Consider the following 24,487-nt stretch of genomic DNA (forward strand, 5'->3'; position numbering starts at 1 on the left):
TGGAGCCAGGGCTTAAGGTGTAGACATCTCTGTGAGGGCAGTTCTGCCTACCACAAATAGTAATAGCAACGAACAACTGTATGGAAGGCTCCCGACTGAAATGACGGACTCAACTCAAGAAATTTAATTGAATTCCATGAAGCCTAATGTTTTTTCTTCTCATGAGAAACATTTCTACCATAAGCCTGATTTTCTGATGACCAGATCTAGAACACATTGATACTCTTTTGTTTGTCAATGTTTGGAATTAATAGAAACCATTTTTAGCCATAGCTGTGTTTTCTCCTAATTACCCAAATCCCATTTTTGTTGGTTCAACTAATTTTTTCTCACCTTTGTCCTAACATCAGTCAGACGTTGAGAAACCCAAGGAACAAGAGAAGTTTGTTTGGTGGGGTTGGGGACAGAGAAAGCCGAGCTATGTATTACCTCATAACAGTAAATGATGCAGTTTCCCCACAGGACAAGATCAGATCCTGCGGTAAATAAAAAGAGCACCTGAGGTGTGGGAACATTAGAGAGAAAACTGTCTGGCCTCTTTGGAAATGGAAAGAACCGAGTGGTCAACGACTCATCCTGTGGCACCACAAACAGACTTTCAAGAGATTGTGGAGGGTAAATGCCAAATTCATATGACAGACAGCTCTTTTAAGGCTTGTACAGTGCCACTTATTCATCTGAGGGGGCACAAGGAAATGCCTTCAACCCTGATCCCAGACGCAGAAAGGAGCCCAGGTTCACGCTCCTCCCTGCCAAGGACAGAGCGCTGCTCAACTTAATCTTGCCCATGAGGTGAACCAGCCGCCCGGGCCCGCTAATGACATCACATCTTGAGGGGTGAAGAAAATAAAACTGTGGGAGTTTTTTTCTTAGCATGAAATGTATTCAAAGCCCATTTCCACTGCCATGTCTGAGCATCAGTGTTAGTTGGGAAGAAAAATAACTAGAGAAGAAAAATTTTCTGTAGTTAATATTGGATTTTGGGAGGCAACCAAATTAGAAAACATAGGCAAAGGTGTTTCATCAATTTGAAGCAGAAAGGTTTTTTTAAAGCTGGTTGCTATTACTACACTCAATTCCAACACCTTTATCTCGCCAATGAGACAACTGACTCCAGAACAGCTTGACTTTCTCAAGATTATGTCATTCCTGCTCAAAGAACATTCAAGGGCTGTCCATTGCCCACCAGAAAAAAAAAAAAAAAAAGTTTAAATCTTTTAGACTTTCACTCAAGGCTTTTTTTATCTTGATACAGATTACTTTACACATCAAATCACCAATTAATTACTGAACAGCTACTAAGGTCAAGACAGTTTCAGGTGCAGTGGGCATAGGCAGAATCACTAAATATGTTTTATTCTTAAAATATGTTCTAGGGCTTCCCTGGTGGCGCAGTGGTTGAGAATCTGCCTGCTAATTCAGGGGACACGGGTTCGAGCCCTGGTCTGGGAAGATCCCACATGCCACGGAGCAACTAGGCCCGTGAGCCACAACTACTGAGCCTGCGCGTCTGGAGCCTGTGCTCCGCAACAAGAGAGGCCGCGATAGTGAGAGGCCTGCGCACCGCGATGAAGAGTGGCCCCCGCTTGCCACAACTAGAGAAAGCCCTCGCACAGAAACGAAGACCCAACACAGCCAAAAATAAATAAAATTAAAAAAAACAAAAAACAAAACAGATGACAAAAAAGGGAACCAGAGCTATAAATTAAGCATTAAAATTAAAAAAAAAATGTTCTATTTCCCACAGGGACAACTACTCTAATTAAACTCATCTGCCTACTATACTCCAAACTGACTCTTGATTTTCCACCTTGGCATCTTTATTCACACCATCTCCCTCACCTGAAATGCTCTCCTCTGTCACTACCTTTTTCTTTCAAAACCTTACCCATCCTCCCAGCCCAGCTCAAACGCTCTCTCTTTTAGGAAGCTTTCCCACACACTACTAGACCAGTGGTTCCCAGCCAGGGCAATTTTTCCTCCCCAGGGGACATTTGGCAATGCCTGGGGACATTTTTGATGATCACAATGGGCTTCTATGAGTAAGGGCCAGGGATGCTGTTAAACATCCTATAATGCTTTGGTCAGCCCCCAAGACAAAGACTTCTACAGCCCAAAATGTCAGTACTGCTGAGGCTGTACGAGAATAAAGTGGAATCTCCACTTCTCAACTCGTACAACACCAAACGTATGAACAATCTTTTGGCATTTAGCATATATTTTGTTTTCTTTTTCTACCTTTTCCCTGTCTGCATGTGTTCTTTTCCTAAATGACTTGGAAGTTTGTAAAAGAGAGGAGCAATTTTATGCTGTTCAGCATGTCCTTCCATGTTTGATCCCATGCCTATTGTAAGCACTGAAAAAAAATCTCTATCGATAACAGTGACAAAATACACTTTACTCTTCAGTACCAACAAGCACTCGGGCTTACGGTTATCACTGCCATGGCTCACCAGTTCCAACTTCCCTCATTTTTATGCTGCATCTGCAACTCCCCCTGCTTTCATGAAGATGGGAAATCCCGATGAAAAAAATTGCCAGAATCCTAAATTGGTGAAATGAGTTGGGCTCAAGTTGAAAAAGCAGTGTCTCAAGTTTGGCACAATACAAAGACATGTACTTAAACCTCTGTTTCATTTGATCATCTCTTTCCCCACAAGCACACTTCATTACAGTACCCTGTTCTCTCCATACAACTCCTCAAGAGCTTGGAGTAGAAAAGAGAAGGAGTCAGGTTCCGGGGGCAATGCCTCCACTTCCGGTTATGGCTGATGTAGGGGGAAATGTCCCCAAAGCAGAACAGGGTTAAAAACTCCACATGCCCTCAGCACTAACAAGATTATCCTTCACCTTACTCCCGTATGGAATTCAAAATAAGTTTAACAAAGTTATAACTTCTCACATGGCGTCTACTTCTACACTGGTACTTTTAAAAAATATCTAATTCAGACAAAATCTTTCTCTCTCTCTCTCTCATATTCATATTCTCTCCTCCTTCCCTCCCTCTCTCTCTCTCCCTCTCTCTCTCTCTCTCTCTCTCCCCCCACCCCCATTTTGACAATGCCCTCGGCATACACTTAGTCTTCCCGGAGGAAAATCAACAGGGATCAAAAGGAATGGTCACTGTCTGACATCCCTATCTTAACAATGTTGAAAAATATTCTTTTTTAGAAAAGGTATTTCTATGAACACAAAATTAACTAAATAGGGACATTTCCAAAAATCTAATCTAATGGATGTCTGGCCTATCCCTATAATTAATCCAGAAAACTTCAGGGAGAATAGAACCACATCTTCATTAAATTTTTTACTAGAACAGAGATTTTCAATGAGAGGAGGGAGGAAGTGATTTTGCTCCCCAGATACGGTTGTCAGACTCAGCACATGAAAATACTGAATGCTTAGTTAAATTTGAATTTTAGATAAAGAACCAAAAAAAAGGTTTTTTCAAATAAGTGCTTCATGTAAAATAATTTATTTAATCCCCACAACTTTAAAAGGTAGGTATGAACTGGTGCTTAGAGAATTTAAACAGATTGCCCTAGACACAAAGCTGAGAAGAGATGGGTTTGAATCCAGGTCTGATTCCAGGGACCAATGGCTTGAACATTCTGATATTTACCAGGTCAGAACATATTCTTCAACATGATCAAAATAAGTTTTTAATATAAATATGTCCCATTCAACATTTCAGACAAACATATATTTTTTTAAATGCATGCTCTCATGTCTTTTCTTTTTTTGTTTTTAAATTTATTTACTTATTTATTTTATCTTTGTGTTGGGTCTTTGTTGCTGCACACGGGCTTTCTGTAGTTGTGGCGAGCAGGGGCTACACTTCCTTGTGGTGTGTGGGTTTCTCACTGTGGTGGCTTCCCTTGTTGCGGAGCACGGGCTCTAGGCACGTGGGCTTCAGTAGTTGTGGCACGCAGGCTCAGTAGTTGTGACGCACAGGCTTAGTTGCTCCACGGAGTGTGGGATCTTCCCGGACCAGGGCTCGAACCCGTGTCCCCTGCATTGGTAGGCTGAATTCTTAACTGCTGCGCCACCAGGGAAGCCCCAAACATATTTTAAAATTATTCATTCTTTATCTGATATACAAATTTAACTAGCATCCTGTATTTTTATCTGACAATCTATCCACAGGGGACATTTGGCAAAGTCTGGAGACAATTTTGGGTGTTAAGACTAGGGAAGATGCTACTGGCATGGGTAAAGGCCAGGGTTGCTGCTAAACATCCTACAGTGCATAGGACAGCCCACCGCAACAAACAATCATCCAGTCCAAAACGGCAGCAGTGTCAAACTTGAAAGATCCTCATTTATAGGACAGCCCACCGCAACAAACAATCATCCAGTCCAAAACGGCAGCAGTGTCAAACTTGAAAGATCCTCATTTAGAATCACCTTTGAGAGCATCTAATCTGCCCTCTTATTTTAGTTAGAGAGGAACAGAAGACCCAGAGGAGTCAAAGTAGCATTCTCTAAGCCTCACCGCTAATTACTTTCCAAGTTGGTCAACTTGGAGGCACACCCAGAAAACTAGTTGCATTTCTGTGTGGCCCAGAAATGTTACCTACTAAAGCAGATACACTTAAGCTATCCAAGTGTATTCCTTCAGACTTCTCCAATAGAGAACATCAATCAAGTCCCTGGGTGGCCTCTGGCTGGGAGGAAGAGGAGGTATAGGGCTTGGGACAAAATTTTTGTTCAAATATTTTTCTAAATCTTTTTCCCCAAACTTAATTTTATTTATAGGAAAGGAAAAGATGAGTGAAAACGCTGGCTTGGAATGAGTTACGATGATGTCTACCCCACCACCCCTCACATTTTCTTTGACCTACAAAGATACATTGTCTGAGTCTTTAAGAGAGCTAAACTTTCCTTTTTCAAGGACTTCCCTGCTCTTGGATGTGGGGAAATTGCTTAAATAGAAAGCAACCCAAAGAAGTTATTAAGTATTACAAAAGGAAAATGAAGGCATTGATGAAACGTACTAGAGATTATTTGGGGGATGGGCAAATGTCAAAAGAAATTACACGAAGCGGTGTACTGAAAATGTATTCAGACCTCAACTCTTACCACATAAGGTTTGCCTGGAGGCCCCAAAGCAAGCAGCATGGCTCATCTAAGTATAGAGCTAGCCAAGATAATCTAATGAGCTAAGAATCTAATGACACTATACACTGTCTCTGATCCTGCTTGGTTTTATTTTAACAGACGGATTTTTTTTTTTTAACATCTTTATTGGAGTATAATTGCTTTACAATGGTGTGTTAGTTTCTGCTTTATAACAAAGTGAATCAGCTATACTTATACATGTATCCCCATATCTCCTCCCTCTTGCGTCTCCCTCCCACCCTCCCTATCCCACCCCTCTAGGTGACAGACCAATTTTTATTGCTTCTCTTCTGTGAGTGTCTGTGAGGATTCCCTGCCACTGCTTACTGAAAATTTTTCTTAAGTTATGAGTTGAGTTTTCTCAAATGCAGTTTTTAAAATATTCATTCAGCATGTTCTTAACTATTAGTATGAATTTTTGGCAGGTCTGAAGAGGAGTAATTGCTTTAACCACATCATCTAACTAAAGAAATACCCATCTTACTAAAAGAATTTTTACATGAAACATAAAAATGAATTTAGGAAGGGCATATCCAATTGGAGATTTGGGGAAAGAGTTTCTCACTTCCTTCCCATCCCCTCAGCTCACTGTCAAACTTTCAAAAGAAAGTTTTAAAACTTTGCCATTATCGTTGTCCTTTCCAGGCCTGGTACAACTAATTTCTGAACCCACTGCTTTTTAAAATCCTCTTGGAACATCCACTCTGCCATTGTTATTTATACTAACGTCCACATTCCCTTATGGACACATAATTTCCAGTTGCTTTTTTGACCCACTGATTTTAACAGGGATGCATTTCAACTGCAGCCTTCCAATTGTCAGACGGTTCCTGTCTCCTAATATTTAGGTTACCCACACACTTTGCATTCCCGAGAGAATTAGAAGATAATTGTCAGAATCCTCAGACACTTATGAGTTTTCTGGAAGCCAACTTTCCTAAAGTTTTACATGAATCACTTCAAGTAAGTTAATTATAAGTAACTCCAATCAAATGTTATTTTGAGGAAGGAAATGCTACTGACTCCTGGCTCTAATTTTCATCTTATTTGGGAAACACTTGGGCCACAACACAGCCAGTAGAGATGGCAGTGGTCCTATGACTAGGAGTCCCCAGAATTGCTTCTGCCAGTGGCTCTGGACCTAAAAGACAGTAGAAAATCTCCACAGCCCCATAGATTAGAGCATGTCTAAGGACTCTTTGCTAAGAACCACAAGGGTTTGTTGCAATCTCCACAACTATAACCTTCCTCAAGGAATATAAGCCATCTAGAACCATCAATACCTCTTTTGCTGTCTCAGCAAATATATGAAGATTTTAAAGAGATGGAGACACTTTCCCCAGAATTTAATACCTTTTGGAGAAAGTCACCTTTCTGTCATTCTAAAGGCACTCAGCTCCTAAACACCTTTTTGAATGACTTAAGATCATTTTATGTACATTTATATATTTTAAAAAAGAAACAATGTTACTCTGAGGAAAATCTATCAAGTCCTAAGCAAACAGCTGAATTTTGTCTAGGAGTAATGTTAGATATTAAATCATTTCTATAGTTGCGAATTTAGTGTCAATAAATTATTTTACAAAGCAAATACCTTAGAATTTCAGTTATCTTAGAGGGAAATAATTATCAGAATTATTGATAATGATTTTCATTTTCCAGTAAGGCTTGACTGAAAAGTTCTTTTAGAATTGAGAATTCATCCCCTATTTCTGAGATTCCATTGTGAGCCCCAGAAAATAACTATGTTTCTATACACCTCATCTCAGAAGATAACGAAAGCAATATGGCCAAAAGTCAGTATAAAAGACCGAGCTTATCTGCATGTTTAAAAAAAAATCTGTTGAATTAGAATACTTGTTAGCTTTTTAATTTTTCAGCTTTGGTGGACATGATTTGTTTATAAGAGAGATAAGACATGTTGATAAAAATAGAACTGGTCCAAACAAGCTGATTTATGAAGAAATATTTAGTACGTTCAAGTTTTTCTGCGGCCAAGATGTTGGGTATATAACTCATGCAGTGTTTACTGTAAACACGCCCCTGCCACCCCGCCACAGACCTTCCTTTCTATCTGACCTTTCACTTTGTTACAGTCATCTCAACAAATCTAATTCCAATAAATCAGGTCTCTCCTACTCTTTGAATCTGGTTTGTAGAGAACTTCAACCCATCAAAAATTATAATAATAACAATAGCTAACACATACAGCCCTACTATGTGCTAGGCATTGCTCTAAACTAAATCATCTTGCATGATCATCAGAACTACCTTATGAAGTGGTACCATTATCATTCCGATTACACAGGTGAGGAAGCTGAGACACAGAGAAGTTAAATACTTTGTGTAATATTGCAGCTGGGTTCCAGAGTCCATTCTTTTACTGCCTTACCTGACATCATAGAAGAATATTTACTGACTTGGACCTAGAATTTTTCCTTTGCTTAAAATTATGTTTACATACATATTTTAAAGGGATCATATGGGGTTTTTTACTCAACACAATGTTATGACTATTTTTCCAAGCATTCATAGGGTGAAGAGAAAAGCTACGTCAATTGTTCTTAAAGCACAGAACCAACTGAGAAATCTGTCCTGATTGGGATATCATTTCCCTCAGGAAACTTGCAACTTGAGACACATGGTATAGTAAGAGAGTCATGCCTGGACTAGACTTTGATCCCAGATCTAAGGGACATGGGCAATTATTTAATTTCTCTGGACCACTTTTATTCTCTGATTTTCAAAGTAAGGGCGTGAAATGAGGTAATCTCCAGATTCTATGCACTAAGGTGCCTGGACGTACGCACTGGAAAACAAACACTCCAGAATTCGTACCGAGCACCACGTTAGCAAGTGTGAAGCGTGTGCATGTGACACACATGCTCAATGGAAGGGAGGACAGGATGTGAGTGATCAGGTGGGATGACAGAAGGCAAGAACTTTCTGGGCGTGGGGGGTGGGGGGTAGGGGACAGTGACTTGTGCAAAGGTGTGGCAGCCCCAGAGGCAACCAGGACATGAGTGAGTTGTTGGCAGTGTCCTTTCCCAGCAGTGCGTCTTTACCTCTCTGCCTACATCCTCAGTTTCCTTGTTCACACCCCATATTTGGTACAATCCTTCCCATCACTTCTCTTTCTCCCCCTGCCAAGGTGAAGCCCACAGGGACCTGCTCTGTCTGAGTAGCTCATTTCTTTAGGGCCCGGCTCCAGATACATTACAATCAGAAGTGATGTTTGAAATATTTAACAACCAATCAGAATGATGCCAGCTGCCATGTTGAAGTGAGGTTTTGAGGCCCCCTGCGGCATAAGTTTGAATGCTTTAGTTTCTGGATTGTAGGGAGGCCCAGAGGATCTCAGTGGAGGGGCCGCACAGCGGCAACGGCAGGGTCACCAGCCAAACGGGAGCACACTGTCTCAGTTAGAACAGACAGCAGCTATAAACAATCAGTTTGCCCATCCTGGCGTGTACCAACTTAGCATAAATTCTGCCAATAACAAAAATAATTGAAAATAAGATAAAATCTTTATCAATTAGATCATATATGTACAAACACATGTACACATGTGCGTGCTTGTGTATATGTCCATACACATATCAATAGCCATGGATATATATATAGCTATGCACAGCAGCTGCTTAAAACAATCCCCTTCTGCGCTCACTCTAAACTCTAGAAAATTCTCTCTCAAACGCAAGCCAAGCTTACTACCCAGGCTCTCTTTTCACTCTCCTGTCATCCCACGGCTGTCTGGGGTGCAGAGGTGGGACTTCCATGCAAGTAACCACCACCCCTTTACTTGTTCTTCCTTTCTAGGCATCTCTGTAGCATCTCCTCTTTGCCACCAACTCCATCAGGACCACAGTGGCCCAAGAGCCATCTAGGTGGAGGTAGGAGGCTTCAGGAGAGGGGGCTACAGGGTGGGGGAGGGTTAAAGACGGTGGCTCCTCAGATATTTGGTTATTTTCCATTGTCATATGACCTCATATGTACGTGAGAGCTTCACAGTGGCAACAGAATAAAAAATGAGCACATTGTAGGACTTCCCTGGTGGTCCAGTGGGTAAGACCCCATGCCTCCACTGCTGGGGATGGGGGTTCGATCCCTGGTCGGGGAACTAAGATCCCACATGCCCCACGGCGTGGCCAAAAGACAAAAAAAAGAGCACATTATATGTGAGAAATGTCCAGTCGAAATATTTAATTCATGGTAGGGAGTAAACAAGTGAGACTGATGAGATGAGGACATACCTGTGAGCAAAGGGCCTTAAGGCTGAGTGTCTGCATTTAGGACCTGTCCAGGGGCATGTGCACATCTTAGAACTGCTGCTTTCAGCACACAGCTCAAGCTCACTGTTGTGCCCCCTACATGCGCCATACGTCCTTCCCCTAAGATACGATCTCATGGAAAGGAGGAATCTCATTTATTCCACATAAACACTTCTTGGCCCTTAGCATCCAGTATGCAGAATAAGCAACTAATCATTGACTTATTGTGTTCTCTTATAACCTAACTGGTTACAGGGTGTGTGGGTATTGGGAGTGGGGTTAGGGTGAGGCTAAAGAGAAAGAAAAAGAACTAGCTAATTATGCTCGAGGATAAACTTAGTAAATATATATATATATATTTTTTTTTACATAAATATCTAGTTTAGCATTATGCAATTAAGAAAGCAAATCAGCTGAAAATAAACTATCTGAATGAGAGTTCCCTATGTTAACTCATGATTCTTCTGAAACTACCAAAACTTAAACAGTTTTCTGGGTATCATAAAACAAGAATCCTTGTGCATAACATGGGCCACTATGATATATCTGATCTAGAAAACAGCCAAAAATACGAGTCCTAACCAAATAGAAATATTAGGAAAAGCATTATGGAAGCAACATAGCTAAACCCAGAATAAACTATCTAATGTTTCTTATCTTAGTTTATTCATATTAATTCCTTTAGATTTCATGACTCTAACTCAGAGTTGATGAACTTTTCCTTATCACTTTATTTCTTTATCCAGAGATGTTTATAAATGGTCACATTTCTGAAAGAAGGTGCTAACTGAGTTGTTCACATTAGGACTGGTGAGCCTTTATTTAACAGGAGATAAAAGCAAGGTAGAGAAAGAGGAGGACAGCTGAAAAAATTGCTGTACTTCTGTGGGTTTTTTTCCCTAATCCATGTTTTATCAATTAAAACCACAGAAAACTATCTTGATGTCTAAATATTTAAAAGGAAATATTATGCTTCATAGAGGTCATTCTGGCATAGATGTTGGACTGTTCCATGTCTGCCCTTAAGAATCCAAGACATCAGACCCTTGATGTCATCCTTTTAAGATTATAAAGCTCCACGATTTTGATTAACTTGTTTTTATAGGACTCAGGCCTGATGCTCAAATACTTACATTTAATTAGTTCATTCTTTTAAATTAATAGCAAGGCTTTCTTCCCTATTACTTAAAAAGAAATTATTTATGCTGCAGTGATAAATAAAATATATTTAAAGTACAGTAATTTGGGTTTAACAGCTAAAAATATTATGGGGCTGGGAGGAAAAAAATACCAGCATATGTCCTAACATGGCATCAATATTAACAAAAAACGCTAAAGTGTTTTCTGCAAAAATCACAGAAAACCCCTGTGCCCGAGAGGGCACATCTCTGCGTGGGCACATCCCTGCCTGCACAGAAACATTCCCTTTTTTAAAGCCAAAATTAATGCCTGGATATTTTGTGAATATTTGCAAAGCAAAATTTATGGACAGGTCTTCTCCTAGCTCTTGCTAAGAACAAAATGATGACATTTTTATCCCACCTCTCATAGCCAGCCAACTCTCACCTTCTGACGTACAAAAACTTGCATTAGTTCATTAACAGAGAATATATTTCCTTACTTATCAATAACACTATGTCCCTCCCTGATTGTTCTCCCAAATCTGGACCTGCTTATCCAGCAGCCTATTCAACTACTTTAGCAGACATCCTAAATCCAGGATGTCTAAAGCTCAATTCCTAATCTTTCCCTTAAGCTGCTCCTCCTCAGCCTTCCCTAGCTCTGTGAATGGCAACTCCATCATTCTACTGGCTCAGGTGAAAACTCTGGTATCCTAACTGACACTCCCTTTCTCTAACATCCACTTCTAATTCATCCAGATATTTATCATTGTACTTAAACAATACATCAGGGTCTGACCACTTCTCACCACTACCACCCTAGAGCCAGCTGCCATCAGTTTCTGCCCTGGATATTGCGACAGCTTCCAACTGGTCTTCCTGCTTCTGTCCTTGTACCACTGCAGTGTCTTCTTGACACAGAAGCTACACTGAACCTTTTAAAACTTCAGTCAGATCATGTCCCTTCTCCGCTCCAAACCCTCTTGGAGTCATAATCAAAGCTCTTACAATGGCCTACAAGACCCTATTGATCTGCCCATATGTTACCTCTCAGACCTCTTCTCCAGCTACCCTCCTGTTCACTCTGCTCCAGCCACTCATCTTGCTATTTCTTGAACATGACGCTCATGTCCCCAACATAGGTCTGTGCCCTACTGCTCTCTCTGCCTAGAATGCTCTTTGCCCAGATATTCACATGGCTTACTCCCCACTTCTTTCAAGTCTTTATTCGAATGTCAGCTGCAAAGTGAGGCATAACCTGACGACCTTACTTAAAATTATAATCCTTATTTCTCTATCCTCACCCAGCACTCCTGATTCCTCTTACTCTGTTTTATGTTTTATTTACATTTTATTTTTCATAACATTTATCACCTTAAAACTTGTGATATGATTTACTTACATATTATGCTTATTATTTGTAATACATCCCCACCCTGGCATGTAAACTCCACAAGGAAAGTGATCTTTGTCTATTTAGTTTACTCATATATCCCAAGAAGCTGAAGCAGTACCTAGTACATGGCAAACATTTCACAAATGTTTGTTGAATTCATGAGTGGATGAATGAATGCAACGCTTTATCAAATAGTGGGAATTCACTGCTACTCTTCATACATGTATTCATTCATACATATATCCACCAACAATGTCATCAATCACCCAGTACCTATTCTACGCTCAGTGTGTATCCATACTCCATTTCCCCCTTAGACAATCTGACTAATCTACAGAGATAAGTATACTAATATACTAATCTACAGAGATAGATATACTAATATACTAATCTACAGAGATAAAACTATTGGAATGGAAAGAACCTAAATTAAGAGGTTATCTAGCTCAGTACTGTCCAATGGAGCTTTCTGCAATGACAGAAATGGTCTCTATCTGTGCTGTCTGTTACAGTAGCCACTAGTCACAAGGACTTGAGCACTTGAAATGAAACTAGAATAATTGAAGAACTGAATTTTTATTTTATTTTATGTTAGTAAATTTAAATTTAAATAGTCACATACTCATATCAGATAAAATAGACTTTAAAGTAAAGAACGTTACAAGAGACAAAGAAGGACACTACATAATGATCAAGGGATCAATCCAAGAAGAAGATATAACACTTATAAATATATATGCACCCAACATAGGAGCACCTCAATACATAAGGCAACTGCTAACAGCCATAAAAGAGGAAATCGACAGTAACACAATAATAGTGGGGGACTTTAACACCTCACTTACACCAATGGACAGATCATCCAAAATGAAAATAAATAAGGAAACAGAAGCTTTAAATGACACAATAGACCAGATAGATTTAATTGATATTTATAGGACATTCCATCCAAAAACAGCAGATTACACGTTCTTCTCAAGTGCGCACGGAACATTCTCCAGGATAGATCACATCTTGGGTCACAAATCAAGCCTCAGTAAATTTAAGAAAATTGAAATCATATCAAGCATCTTTTCTGACCACAATGCTATGAGATTAGAAATGAACTACAGGGAAAAAAACGTAAAAAAGACAAACACATGGAGGCTAAACAATACGTTACTAAATAACCAAGAGATCACTGAAGAAATCAAAGAAGAAATCAAAAAATACCTAGAGACAAATGACAATGAAAACACGACGACCCAAAACCTATGGGATGCAGCAAAAGCAGTTCTAAGAGGGAAGTTTATAGCTATACAAGCCTACCTAAAGAAACAAGAAAAATCTCACGTAAACAATCTAACCTTACACCTAAAGAAACTAGAGAAAGAAGAACAAACAAAACCCAAAGTTAGCAGAAGGAAAGAAATCATAAAGATCAGAGCAGAAATAAATGAAATAGAAACAAAGAAAACAATAGCAAAGATCAATAAAACTAAAAGTTGGTTCTTTGAGAAGATAAACAAAATTGATAAGCCATTAGCCAGACTCATCAAGAAAAAGAGGGAGAGGACTCAAATCAATAAAATTAGAAATGAAAAAGGAGAAGTTACAACAGACACTGCAGAAATACAAAGCATCCTAAGAGACTACTACAAACAACTCTATGCCAATAAAATGGACAACCTGGAAGAAATGGACAAATTCTTAGAAAGGTATAACCTTCCAAGACTGAACCAGGAAGAAACAGAAAATATGAACAGACCAATCACAAGCAATGAAATTGAAACTGTGATTAAAAATCTTCCAACAAACAAAGGTCCAGGACCAGATGGCTTCACAGGTGAATTCTATCAAACATTTAGAGAAGAGCTAACACCTATCCTTCTCAAACTCTTCCAAAAAATTGCAGAGGAAGGGACACTCCCAAACTCATTCTATGAGGCCACCATCACCCTGATACCAAAACCAGACAAAGACACTACAAAGAAAGAAAATTACAGACCGATATCACTGATGAATATAGATGCAAACATCCTCAACAAAATACTAGCAAACAGAATCCAACAACACGTTAAAAGGATCATACACCACGATCAAGTGGGACTTATCCCAGGGATGCAAGGATTCTTCAATATACGCAAATCAATCAATGTGATACACCATATTAACAAACTGAAGAAGAAAAACCATATGATCATCTCAATAGATGCAGAAAAAGCTTTTGACAAAATTCAACACCCATTTATGATAAAAACTCTCCAGAAAGTGGGCATAGAGGGAACCTACCTCAACATAATAAAGGCCATATATGACAAACCCACAGCAAACATCATTCTCAATGGTGAAAAACTGAAAGCATTTCCTCTAAGATCAGGAACGAGACAAGGATGTCCACTCTCACCACTATTATTCAACATAGTTCTGGAGGTCTTAGCCACGGCAATCAGAGAAGAAAAAGAAATAAAAGGAATACAAATTGGAAAAGAAGAAGTAAAACTGTCACTGTTTGCGGATGACATGATATTATACATAGAGAATCCTAAAACTGCCACCAGAAAACTGCTAGAGCTAATTAATGAATATGGTAAAGTTGCAGGATACAAAATTAATGCACAGAAATCTCTTGCATTCCTATACACTAATGATGAAAAATCTGAAAGAGAAATTATGGAAACACTCCCATTTACCATTGCAACAAAAAGAATAAAATACCTAGGAATAAACCTACCTACGGAGACAAAAGACCTGTGTGCAGAAAACTATAAGACACTGATGAAAGAAATTAAAGATGATACCAACAGATGGAGAGATATACCATGTTCTTGGATTAGAAGAATCAACATTGTGAAAATGACTATACTACCCAAAGCAATCTACAGATTCAATGCAATCCCTATCAAATTACCAATGGCATTTTTTACGGAACTAGAACAAATCATCTTAAAATTTGTATGGAGACACAAAAGACCCCGAACAGCCAAAGCATTCTTGAGGGAAAAAAACGGAGCTGGAGGAATCAGACTCCCTGACTTCAGACTATACTACAAAGCTACAGTAATCAAGACAATACGGTACTGGCACAAAAACAGAAACATAGATCAATGGAACAAGATAGAAAGCCCAGAGATTAACCCACGCACCTATGGTCAACTAATCTATGACAAAGGAGGCAAAGATATACAATGGAGAAAAGACAGTCTCTTCAATAAGTGGTGCTGGGAAAAGTGGACAGCTACATGTAAAAGAATGAAATTAGAATACTCCCTAACACCATACACAAAAATAAACTCAAAATGGATTCGAGACCTAAATGTAAGACTGGACACTATAAAACTCTTAGAGGAAAACATAGGAAGAACACTCTTTGACATAAATCACAGCAAGATCTTTTTTGATCCACCTCCTAGAGTAATGGAAATAAAAACAAAAATAAACAAATGGGACCTAATGAAACTTCAAAGCTTTTGCACAGCAAAGGAAACCATAAACAAGACGAAAAGACAACCCGCAGAATGGGAGAAAATATTTGCAAATGAATCAACGGACAAAGGATTAATCTCCAAAATATATAAACAGCTCATGCAGCTCAATATTAAAGAAACAAACACCCCAATCCAAAAATGGGCAGAAGACCTAAATAGACATTTCTCCAAAGAAGACATACAGACGGCCACGAAGCACATGAAAAGATGCTCAACATCACTAATTATTAGAGAAATGCAAATCAAAACTACAATGAGGTATCAACTCACACCAGTCAGAATGGGCATCATCAGAAAATCTACAAACAACAAATGCTGGAGAGGGTGTGGAGAAAAGGGAACCCTCTTGCACTGTTGGTGGGAATGTAAATTGATACAGCCACTATGGAGAACAATATGGAGGTTCCTTAAAAAACTGAAAATAGAATTACCATATGACCCAGCAATCCCACTACTGGGCATATACCCAGAGAAAACTGTAATTCAAAAAGACACATGCACCCGAATGTTCATTGCAGCACTATTTACAATAGCCAGGTCATGGAAGCAACCTAAATGCCCATCAACAGACGAATGGATAAAGAAGTTGTGGTACATATATACAATGGAATATTACTCAGCCATAAAAAGGAACGAAATTGAGTCATTTGTTGAGACGTGGATGGATCTAGAGACTGTCATACAGAGTGAAGTAAGTCAGAAAGAGAAAAACAAATATCGTATATTAACGCATGTATGTGGAACCTAGAAAAATGGTACAGATGAGCCAGTTTGCAGGGCAGAGTTTGAGACACAGATGTAGAGAACGGACATATGGACACCAAGGGGGGAAAACTGTGGTGGGGTGGGGATGGTGTTGTGCTGAACTGGGCTATTGGGTTTGACATGTATACACTGATGTGTATAAAATTGATGCCTAATAAGAACCTGCAGTATAAAAAAACAAACAAACAAAACAACCAATACTAAACTTTCATTGGGTTATTTGTATGGAAATATGTTAATATAAATGTTTCAGACAATACATGAAACTTCTAAAAATCTTATATGTTCTGGTATAATGTTATAAGTCATAATCCTAGTTATTACCTTAAAATGTATATCTCAGAAATAACTAATTTTCTTGTCAACTGCATTATTATGAACTTTCATCAAATTTTTAACCGTGGTCATTTTTAAGTCTTTTGTCATTTACAGACAGTTCTGTGTGTACTCTGATGCCATTGCAAATATGTTCCTATAAAAGGGTTTCATCTTTAAGAAATTCATGGAAAAGACTCTGACAAGTACAGGTTTCTGGTAACTGACTGTACTGCTGAACTGAATGAATAAGCAGAACTGAATTTTCAGAACTCTAATGAAAAACTGATGAACTCATAAAATTGCTAACAAAAGATCAAGATGAAAAAAAAAATTAATTACATGGGACTGAGTGAACTGATGAGGATGAGTATAATTTTTGTGACTTTCTGTCTGAATTAAAAAAAAAAAATCCAACAAGGACTCAGAGGCAAAGAATATACAAATCAATTTTCACTGCAAAGTAAAGGAGCTGTTACAGTGGAGGATTACTGGACTGAATGTCAATATTATGACATAGTATGAGTGTGTTTCATGTTTGGTAATTGCAATCATTGTTGCTCTTGTTGTGGTCATCCATGTACAATGCTTGGTGTCAGTCTATTTATCTCTTGTAAAAATAAAATATAGTGTGTGTGTGTGTGTGTGTGTGTGTGTGAATAAATAAATAAATAAATAAATAAATAAATAAATAAATAGTCACATGTGGCTAGTGGGTCCTATGGTGGACAGCACAGCCCTAGTTCATCCTTCTGCCTCCACATAGGAGTCTCCCTAAGATACCCAAGGCAGGTCGTTAACTCTACTGTTTTCTTCCCTCATAAAAGATGACTAACGATTAATTAGCATTGCTTGCTAACTATCATTTCTGTGTCATGAATGTCTCTTCTTTCACAATTATTGGTACTTTGTCAACTAAGGTAAAGCTTTGATATTATATTAACCAATTTATAAAATATGAAACCTTCAGAATTTATCCTCTAAATCCAATAGCACATTCTACCTACTTCACTACTTGCATAACATAATTTACTTTTCTAACTTTATTTTACAACTTTACTGAGGTATTGTAATTGTTGTACAATAACCATGCATATTTCAAGTGAATAATTTGATGAGTTTTGACATAAGTATATACCCGTGGAACTATCACCATACATAATGTATTTTAAAGCTCAAATGGCCACACCACTGCTGACCATGAGGGCATCATTGTGTACATTGGGGGAAAGGGCCCCTTTTCTCTGAAAGTAAACACAGTACAGTGAAAAGAAGTGAGCTCAGTGACAGCTCTCATCTACCTCCTCAGCCAGAGCCTTCATACAGTGAATAGCACACAAGACCATAAATGGCAGTCCTGAAAACTGGCCTGTTAAACTTATTTTTAAAACATCCTCCTAAGGTTTTAAAAAGTACTCTGGTTTCCATTTCAAGGTGGCAGAATGGGAATAGATTATAGCTTCCTCTTCTCACTGCAAACCCTTAAGGTTTTAGAAAGGATTTTTTTAATCCATGTAACTGGAAAACAGTATCAACCTTTGGAGGACCATAAACTTTGAGAAAACACTGGAAGACAGAAAGCAGATGGGATTAGAATGAAGATTTAAAACCGCAGCTTACAACAAGAATAGGAGAATGTTGCCAAAAATGTTAGGAATGAATACCAAGGACAAGGGGGGTGGCGAGTTTGGGACAACAGACTGTGACTGTTAGAGAACAGCAGCACAAGCAGTCAAGAAGGTTGAACTGTGCACACCCCCTCTACCAATGCAGGCCACTTGTCGAGTCAAAGAGCAGAAACAAGAGTTGTTGCTTCAGCTGAAAGCAATGGGTATGGGAACTTGGGTCAAAGAAGCAAAACAGCATCCCAGATGCCCTGGGTGGCTGCAGCTACCCAAGAGGATGGAGACATCCCCTCGCCTACCAGAAGCTAGCCTCTGAGGCACTCCGCCCAGTGGCAGCCCTATCCCTCCTACATGCTCTTGAAAACAGACTGAAATACAGATTTCCAGCAGCAAATCCTGCCCCTGTGTCAAGCAACTGCAGGAACACATAGAATGGACAGCCTAACAATGAGTCTCAGCTTCAGGAACAAACATTCAGGAATCATTAAGCATTAGAAATAAGAGTTCTTTGTTTTAAAAAAGTGAAGAACTTACATCAAGGAACCAAAATTAATAAAGAAGTTATAATAAGACTTTAGAATAAGTATAATTCATATCCATAGGGATATTTGTGAAGATATTAAATCCATAGAAAATGATCTATTAGAAATAAACAACTATTAAAATTTTGGTCATTGAAATAGAGTACTCAATAAGTGGGTGAAAGAATGGACAGGGTCAAAGAACAACTTTCTTAACCAGAATATTAAGCTAAGAAGTTCTTCCAATATGCAAGGAAAAGTGATGAAGGGACATAAAGTATAAAATGAAAGTTAGAAATCATGTAAAATAGACACAAACATTCAATCACCCATCTAATGGAGTTACTAAAAGAAATATTAGAAGTAATGAAGGAAGGTAATATATACATTAGTCACAATTTAAGGACTAACCAAGTGCTGAGTAAGATAAATTTTTAAAACTCACACCTAGGCATTATATTAACATTTCAGAAAACCAGGAATAAAGGAAACAAATCCTAAAATCTTTAGGAAAGAAAAAATATGGTCTACGGAGAATCTCCTTAACGATGAAAAAAAAGGAGCAAGGAAAAAAAAAAGTTAAACCTATAATTTTATACCTAACTAAACTACCATTCAGGTATGAAGATGAAACATGAAGGAATCAGTAAGTTTACCATTTATAATAACTCTTTGAAATAATTATCCCATTTAAAATAAAAATAAATATAGTAATAAGGAAGCAATGGTGAACAAAGAAATCCATTAAATTACATTATTAATCCTAATTGTGTTGATTTTTTAAAACAACAATGATAATTTTTAAAATAACAATGTAGAACCAAAAGTCCAAATAATCCCAACATGGGGGAAATAGTAATGAAAGGAAATGCTTCGAGTAAAACTGAAGTGTACAGAGATTTCATTTTGTTCAATGAATGTAGAGAGACACTGATAAATTCTGAATATTAATAGAAAATATATTTAGTTGCATGTGTTAAAAATTGAATAGCAATAGCAATTACTAGAAAAACAAAAAAAAAATTTATAATTTTTACACCATCAGGAAAAAAAGCAGAAGAAAATTGAATCAATCCAACAAAGGCAGAAAAAACTAGAAACAGTATTCAAATATACAACCCAAATTTACCAGCCCACAAAATTTTGTAGGCAACTATTACCAGCCCTTTAAAAAACAGAAATTCATATTTTAAACAAACAAGAATGGAAAAATATGAGAAGCTACCGACCTATTTAAGTATGGGGTCATAAGCTTTCCAAAAATTCAAAATAAGACTGCATAACGAAAGAAAAGTATAAACCAATATCACAAACATGGATGCAAAAACGCTAAATAAAATATTAGAAATGTAAATTCAGCAATCCATCAAAAGAATAATTCATTATTATCAGGCAAGTTTTATTCCAGGAATGCAAAGATAGATTTTTCTAATAATGAACAACCAATGTAATTCACTAACTTAGTCACATGATTTAGGAGAAAAATAATTTCAGTGATGCTCCAAAGACTCAACTGTGGAGCTATATATATGGTTGTGTGTGTGTCTGCACGTGCACATTGTGTGTGTGTGTGTGTGTGTGTGCATGTGTGTGTGTATGAAAACCAAGAACAAAACAAAGCTTCTTTAATTTGATCAAAGGTATCTACTGAACCTGCAAAATACAGCAAACATGAGACTTACTGGAAATACTGCCTTTAAGCTCAGTAACAAAACATGAATACTACTACTACTGTTCAGTATTAAACTGGACATCCTAGTCAATGGGATCAAATAAGTAAAACCATAATAGGTGGTATAAATATTGGCAAGTAAGAGACAAACTACCATTAATTACAAAGGACATGACAATCTACCTAGAAAATTAAAGGTATTTAAATAAAAGACTACTATAACTAAGAAGGAAGTTCAATTATATAGATGGCAAGATGCAAAATCAACGTTAAAAAAATCAACAACAGAGCTGTACGCAGGAGCTGACCCCAGCCCCTGCTGTCCCTGAGTCCCGGCCGCCTTCGCTCCGCCGCCCGCATCCTGAGCCAGTCATGTTGGAGCATCTGAGCTCCCTGCCCACGCAAATGGATCACAAGGGCCAGAAGCTAGCTGAACAGATGTTTCAGGGAATTATTCTTTTTTCTGCAATAGTTGGATTTATCTACGGGTACGTGGCTGAACAGTTCGGGTGGACTGTCTATATAGTTATGGCGGGATTTGCTTTTTTGTGTTTGCTGACACTTCCTCCGTGGCCCATTTATCGCCGGCACCCCCTCAAGTGGTTACCTGTTCAAGACTCAGGCACAGAAGACAAGAAACCAGGGGAAAGAAAAATTAACAGGCATGCTAAAAATAATTGATTGGGGTTTTCATGATTGAGCTTTACTACTGCATCTGCTTTTGTTTCGTGTGACATGAGTTAAATTGTTTTCATATCCAAAACATGAGCTAAAAACACCTATGCTCAGCTGTGTACAGATTTTGTTCTCTCTATATTTCACTTCTCTGTTGGGTTTTGATTTATAAATATTTTAGACCTTCTCTTCACAATCTTCCTCTGAAATGGAGAACAGAAAACACAAGTATGCAAAGTTTCTTTCAGGTCTACAAAATAATGAAGAATAAAAGCCTCATAAATGATAATACAATTTAACTATCAAAGTTTTATAATTCATTATGAGTCGTCAGGCTGTTTTAATGTTTTCAAATAAAACTCACAGTGCAAAAAAAAAAAAAAATCAACAACGTTTCTATACTATTGGCATCAATGCTTTTTAAAATGTAATTGGGGGGAAAATCACATTCCCAATAGTAACAGAAATTAAATTATAAAGTCCTTGAGAATAAACTTAATAGAAATAATTAAAGCCTCTATGGAAAAAAATTACAAAACTTAATTAAAAAAACCAAAAATAGCCTGAATGAGGGAAGAAATATACCACATTCATAGATGAAAACCTCAATATTTTTAAAATGTAAATTCTATTTCAAATAAATATATAATTTCAACATAATCCTATTCAAAATACAACTATAATTTTTATGAAATTCTAAAATTTATACAAAAGATTGGATGAACAGTAGTAACTAAAGTCCTTTTTTTAAAAAAGAAATACAAAGAAAAGCAACCTGTCTAATAGATGTCAAGCATATTAGAAATCTATAGTAATTAGAACTATGAGGTATTATTGTTTAATACAAGCAGAAGAGAGTTCAGAAACAGACCCACGTACAAATAGGAATTTATTATCGTGTGTACTCGTTAAGAACAAAGACCCTATATTGGCACAAAAACAGACATGTAAATCAATGGAACAGAATAGAGATCCCAGAAATAAATGCACACACCTACGCTCAATTAATCTATGACAAAGGAGGAAAGAATATACAGTGAAGAAAAGACAGTCTCTTCAACAAATGGTGGTGGGAAAGCTGGACAAGAACATGTAAATGAATGAAATTAGAACACGCCCTCACATATACAAAAATAAACTCAAAATGGTTTCAAGACCTAAATATAAGACATGACACCAAAAAACTCCTAGAAGGTAATATAGGCAAAGCATTCTCAGACGTAAATCATAGCAATATTTTTTAGTTCAGTCTCTCAAAGCAAAAGAAATAAAAGCAAAAATAAACAAATGGGGCCTAATTAAACGTTAAGCTTTTGCACAGCAAAGGAAACCATCAGCAAAATGAAAAACAACCTATCCTATTTAATGGGAGAGAATATTTGCATATGATGCAACTGACAAGGGATTAATATCCAAAATATACAAACAGCACATACAATATCGAAAAAACAAATAACCCAATCAAGAAATGGGCAAAAGATCTAAATAAGCATTTCTACAAAGAAGACATACAGATGGCCAACAGGCACATGAAATGATGCTCAACATCACTAATTATTAGAGATATGCAAATCAAAGCTACAATGAGGTATCATTTCACACCGGTCAGAATGGCCATCATTAAAAAGTCCACAAACAATTAATGCTGGAGAGGATGTGGAGAAAAGGGAAACCTCGTACACTGTTGGCGGGAATGTAAATTGATGCAGCCACTATGGAGAACAATATGGAGGTGCCTTAAAAAACTAAAAATAGAGCTACCTTATGATCCAGCAATCCCACTCCTGGGCATATATTCAGAAAAGATGAAAAAAAAAGATACATGCACCCCAATATCCATAGCAACACTATTTCCAATAGCCAAGACATGGAAGAAACCTAAGTGTCCATCAACAGACAATTGGCTTAAGAAGATGTGGGAGATATACATATATACAAACATTACTCAGCCATATATATATATATATATATATATATATATATATATATGAAACTATTAGAAGTAAATATAGGCAAATATGTACAACCTTGGAGTCAGGAAACCATCTGAAATAATATGCATAAAAGGAAAAGTTGTAAAAGAAAATATAATAAATTTGACTACATCAAAATTTAAAACACCTTAATGACCAAAGCACTTTAAAAGGTAGAAGATAAGCAACATAAAGAACAAAAAAGGGTTAGAATAAATCATTTAAAGAAAGAAAAAACCTGAACTAATTGAAAAATGGGCAAAGGATATAAATTGGTAATTCACAGAAGAAATAATAAAAATGATCTAGCTTTGGGCTTCCCTGGTGGCGCAGTGGTTGAGAATCTGCCTGCCAGTGCAGGGCACACAGGTTCGAGCCCTGGTCTGGGAAGATCCCACATGCCGCGGAGCGACTAGGCCCGTGAGCCACAATTACTGAGCCTGCGCGTCTGGAGCCTGCGCTCCGCAACAAGAGAGGCCGCGATAGTGAGAGGCCCGCGCACCGCGATGAAGAGTGGTCCCCGCTTGCCGCAACTGGAGAAAGCCCTCGCAAAGCAACGAGGACCCAACACAAACAAAAATAATTAATTAATTAATTAATTTAAAAAAAAAAAAAATTCAGGGCCTGGGGTCCTCTGTCCCCCAGAAAAGAAAAAAAAAAATGATCTAGCTTTATATAAACTGTTGCTCAGTCTTACTTTAACAGAGGAAATTAAAATTCAATGAGTAACTCTTACCTAGCTGGAGGGAATATAAGTACAAGGATAACCATTAAGAGGTGATTTTGCATAACCCATCATTCCGAAATTCTACTGTTAATATCTCCCCCAGAGAGCCACCTGCCCAAGGAAGCAAGTACAAGGATCTTCCCTGGAATGTTGTTTGTAACAGTGAAAAGTTCAAAAACAACCTAAATATTCGTAACAACAGGAATGGCTAAATAAATAATTGTGCACCCTTTCTGTGGAAGATCATGCTGCAAGTTTCTATTGATAAAATGAGGTGGACCTGTAAATACTGACATGAAAAATTGTCTAAGCCATATTGTTAAGTGAAAAAATGGATACATCATTTATGTTAAAATACATACACACATAGATATCTTTTCTATGGGCAACTCCATGGAGAAAAGTCTGGAAGCATATATATTACATTGTTAATAGTGACTATTTCTAGAGAGAGGACTAAGATAGGAGGCATTGGAGAGGGGAATAATCAAGGGGTACTCCAGTTTGATCTATTAAGTTCTAATTTCTTAATAAGGAGAATCTACTGCTAAGGAAATTTTAAATGATTTTTTAACGTATAAACTTTTTAATATATGTCACAAATTTGGAAGACAAGTGATGAAGTTATCATAAACTGTAAACAAAGTTGCTTTAAACTGATGAAATGAACAAAACAACACTCATTAAAATCTAGGCTATTTCTTTCTTTCTTTAAGTTATTTCTTCCTACCATTCACAGTACCAGAGAATCCAAAGAAACCGCATCACACCATACCCTTTACCCTCTGGTCTTAAAAAAAAAAAAAGAAAGGTGATCTTGGGTGGGGCTTTATTTTTT

General features: G+C 37.6%; 2 protein-coding genes across 3 annotated transcripts in view; one reads left to right on the forward strand and one right to left on the reverse strand.

Annotated features, from left to right (window-relative positions):
* Positions 1–24,487, reverse strand: part of FILIP1 (filamin A interacting protein 1) — a 266,678-nt gene that overhangs the window by 140,394 nt on the left and 101,797 nt on the right. The window lies entirely within an intron of this gene.
* Positions 20,600–21,323, forward strand: LOC137769296 (signal peptidase complex subunit 1-like). Its single transcript, XM_068551098.1, has one exon. It carries the CDS (start codon positions 20,647–20,649, stop codon positions 20,953–20,955), a length of 309 nt encoding a protein of 102 aa, XP_068407199.1. The 5' UTR covers positions 20,600–20,646; the 3' UTR covers positions 20,956–21,323.

This window comes from Eschrichtius robustus, chromosome 9 (assembly GCF_028021215.1).
Source record: "Eschrichtius robustus isolate mEscRob2 chromosome 9, mEscRob2.pri, whole genome shotgun sequence".
NCBI classification, from domain to species: Eukaryota; Metazoa; Chordata; class Mammalia; order Artiodactyla; family Eschrichtiidae; genus Eschrichtius; species Eschrichtius robustus.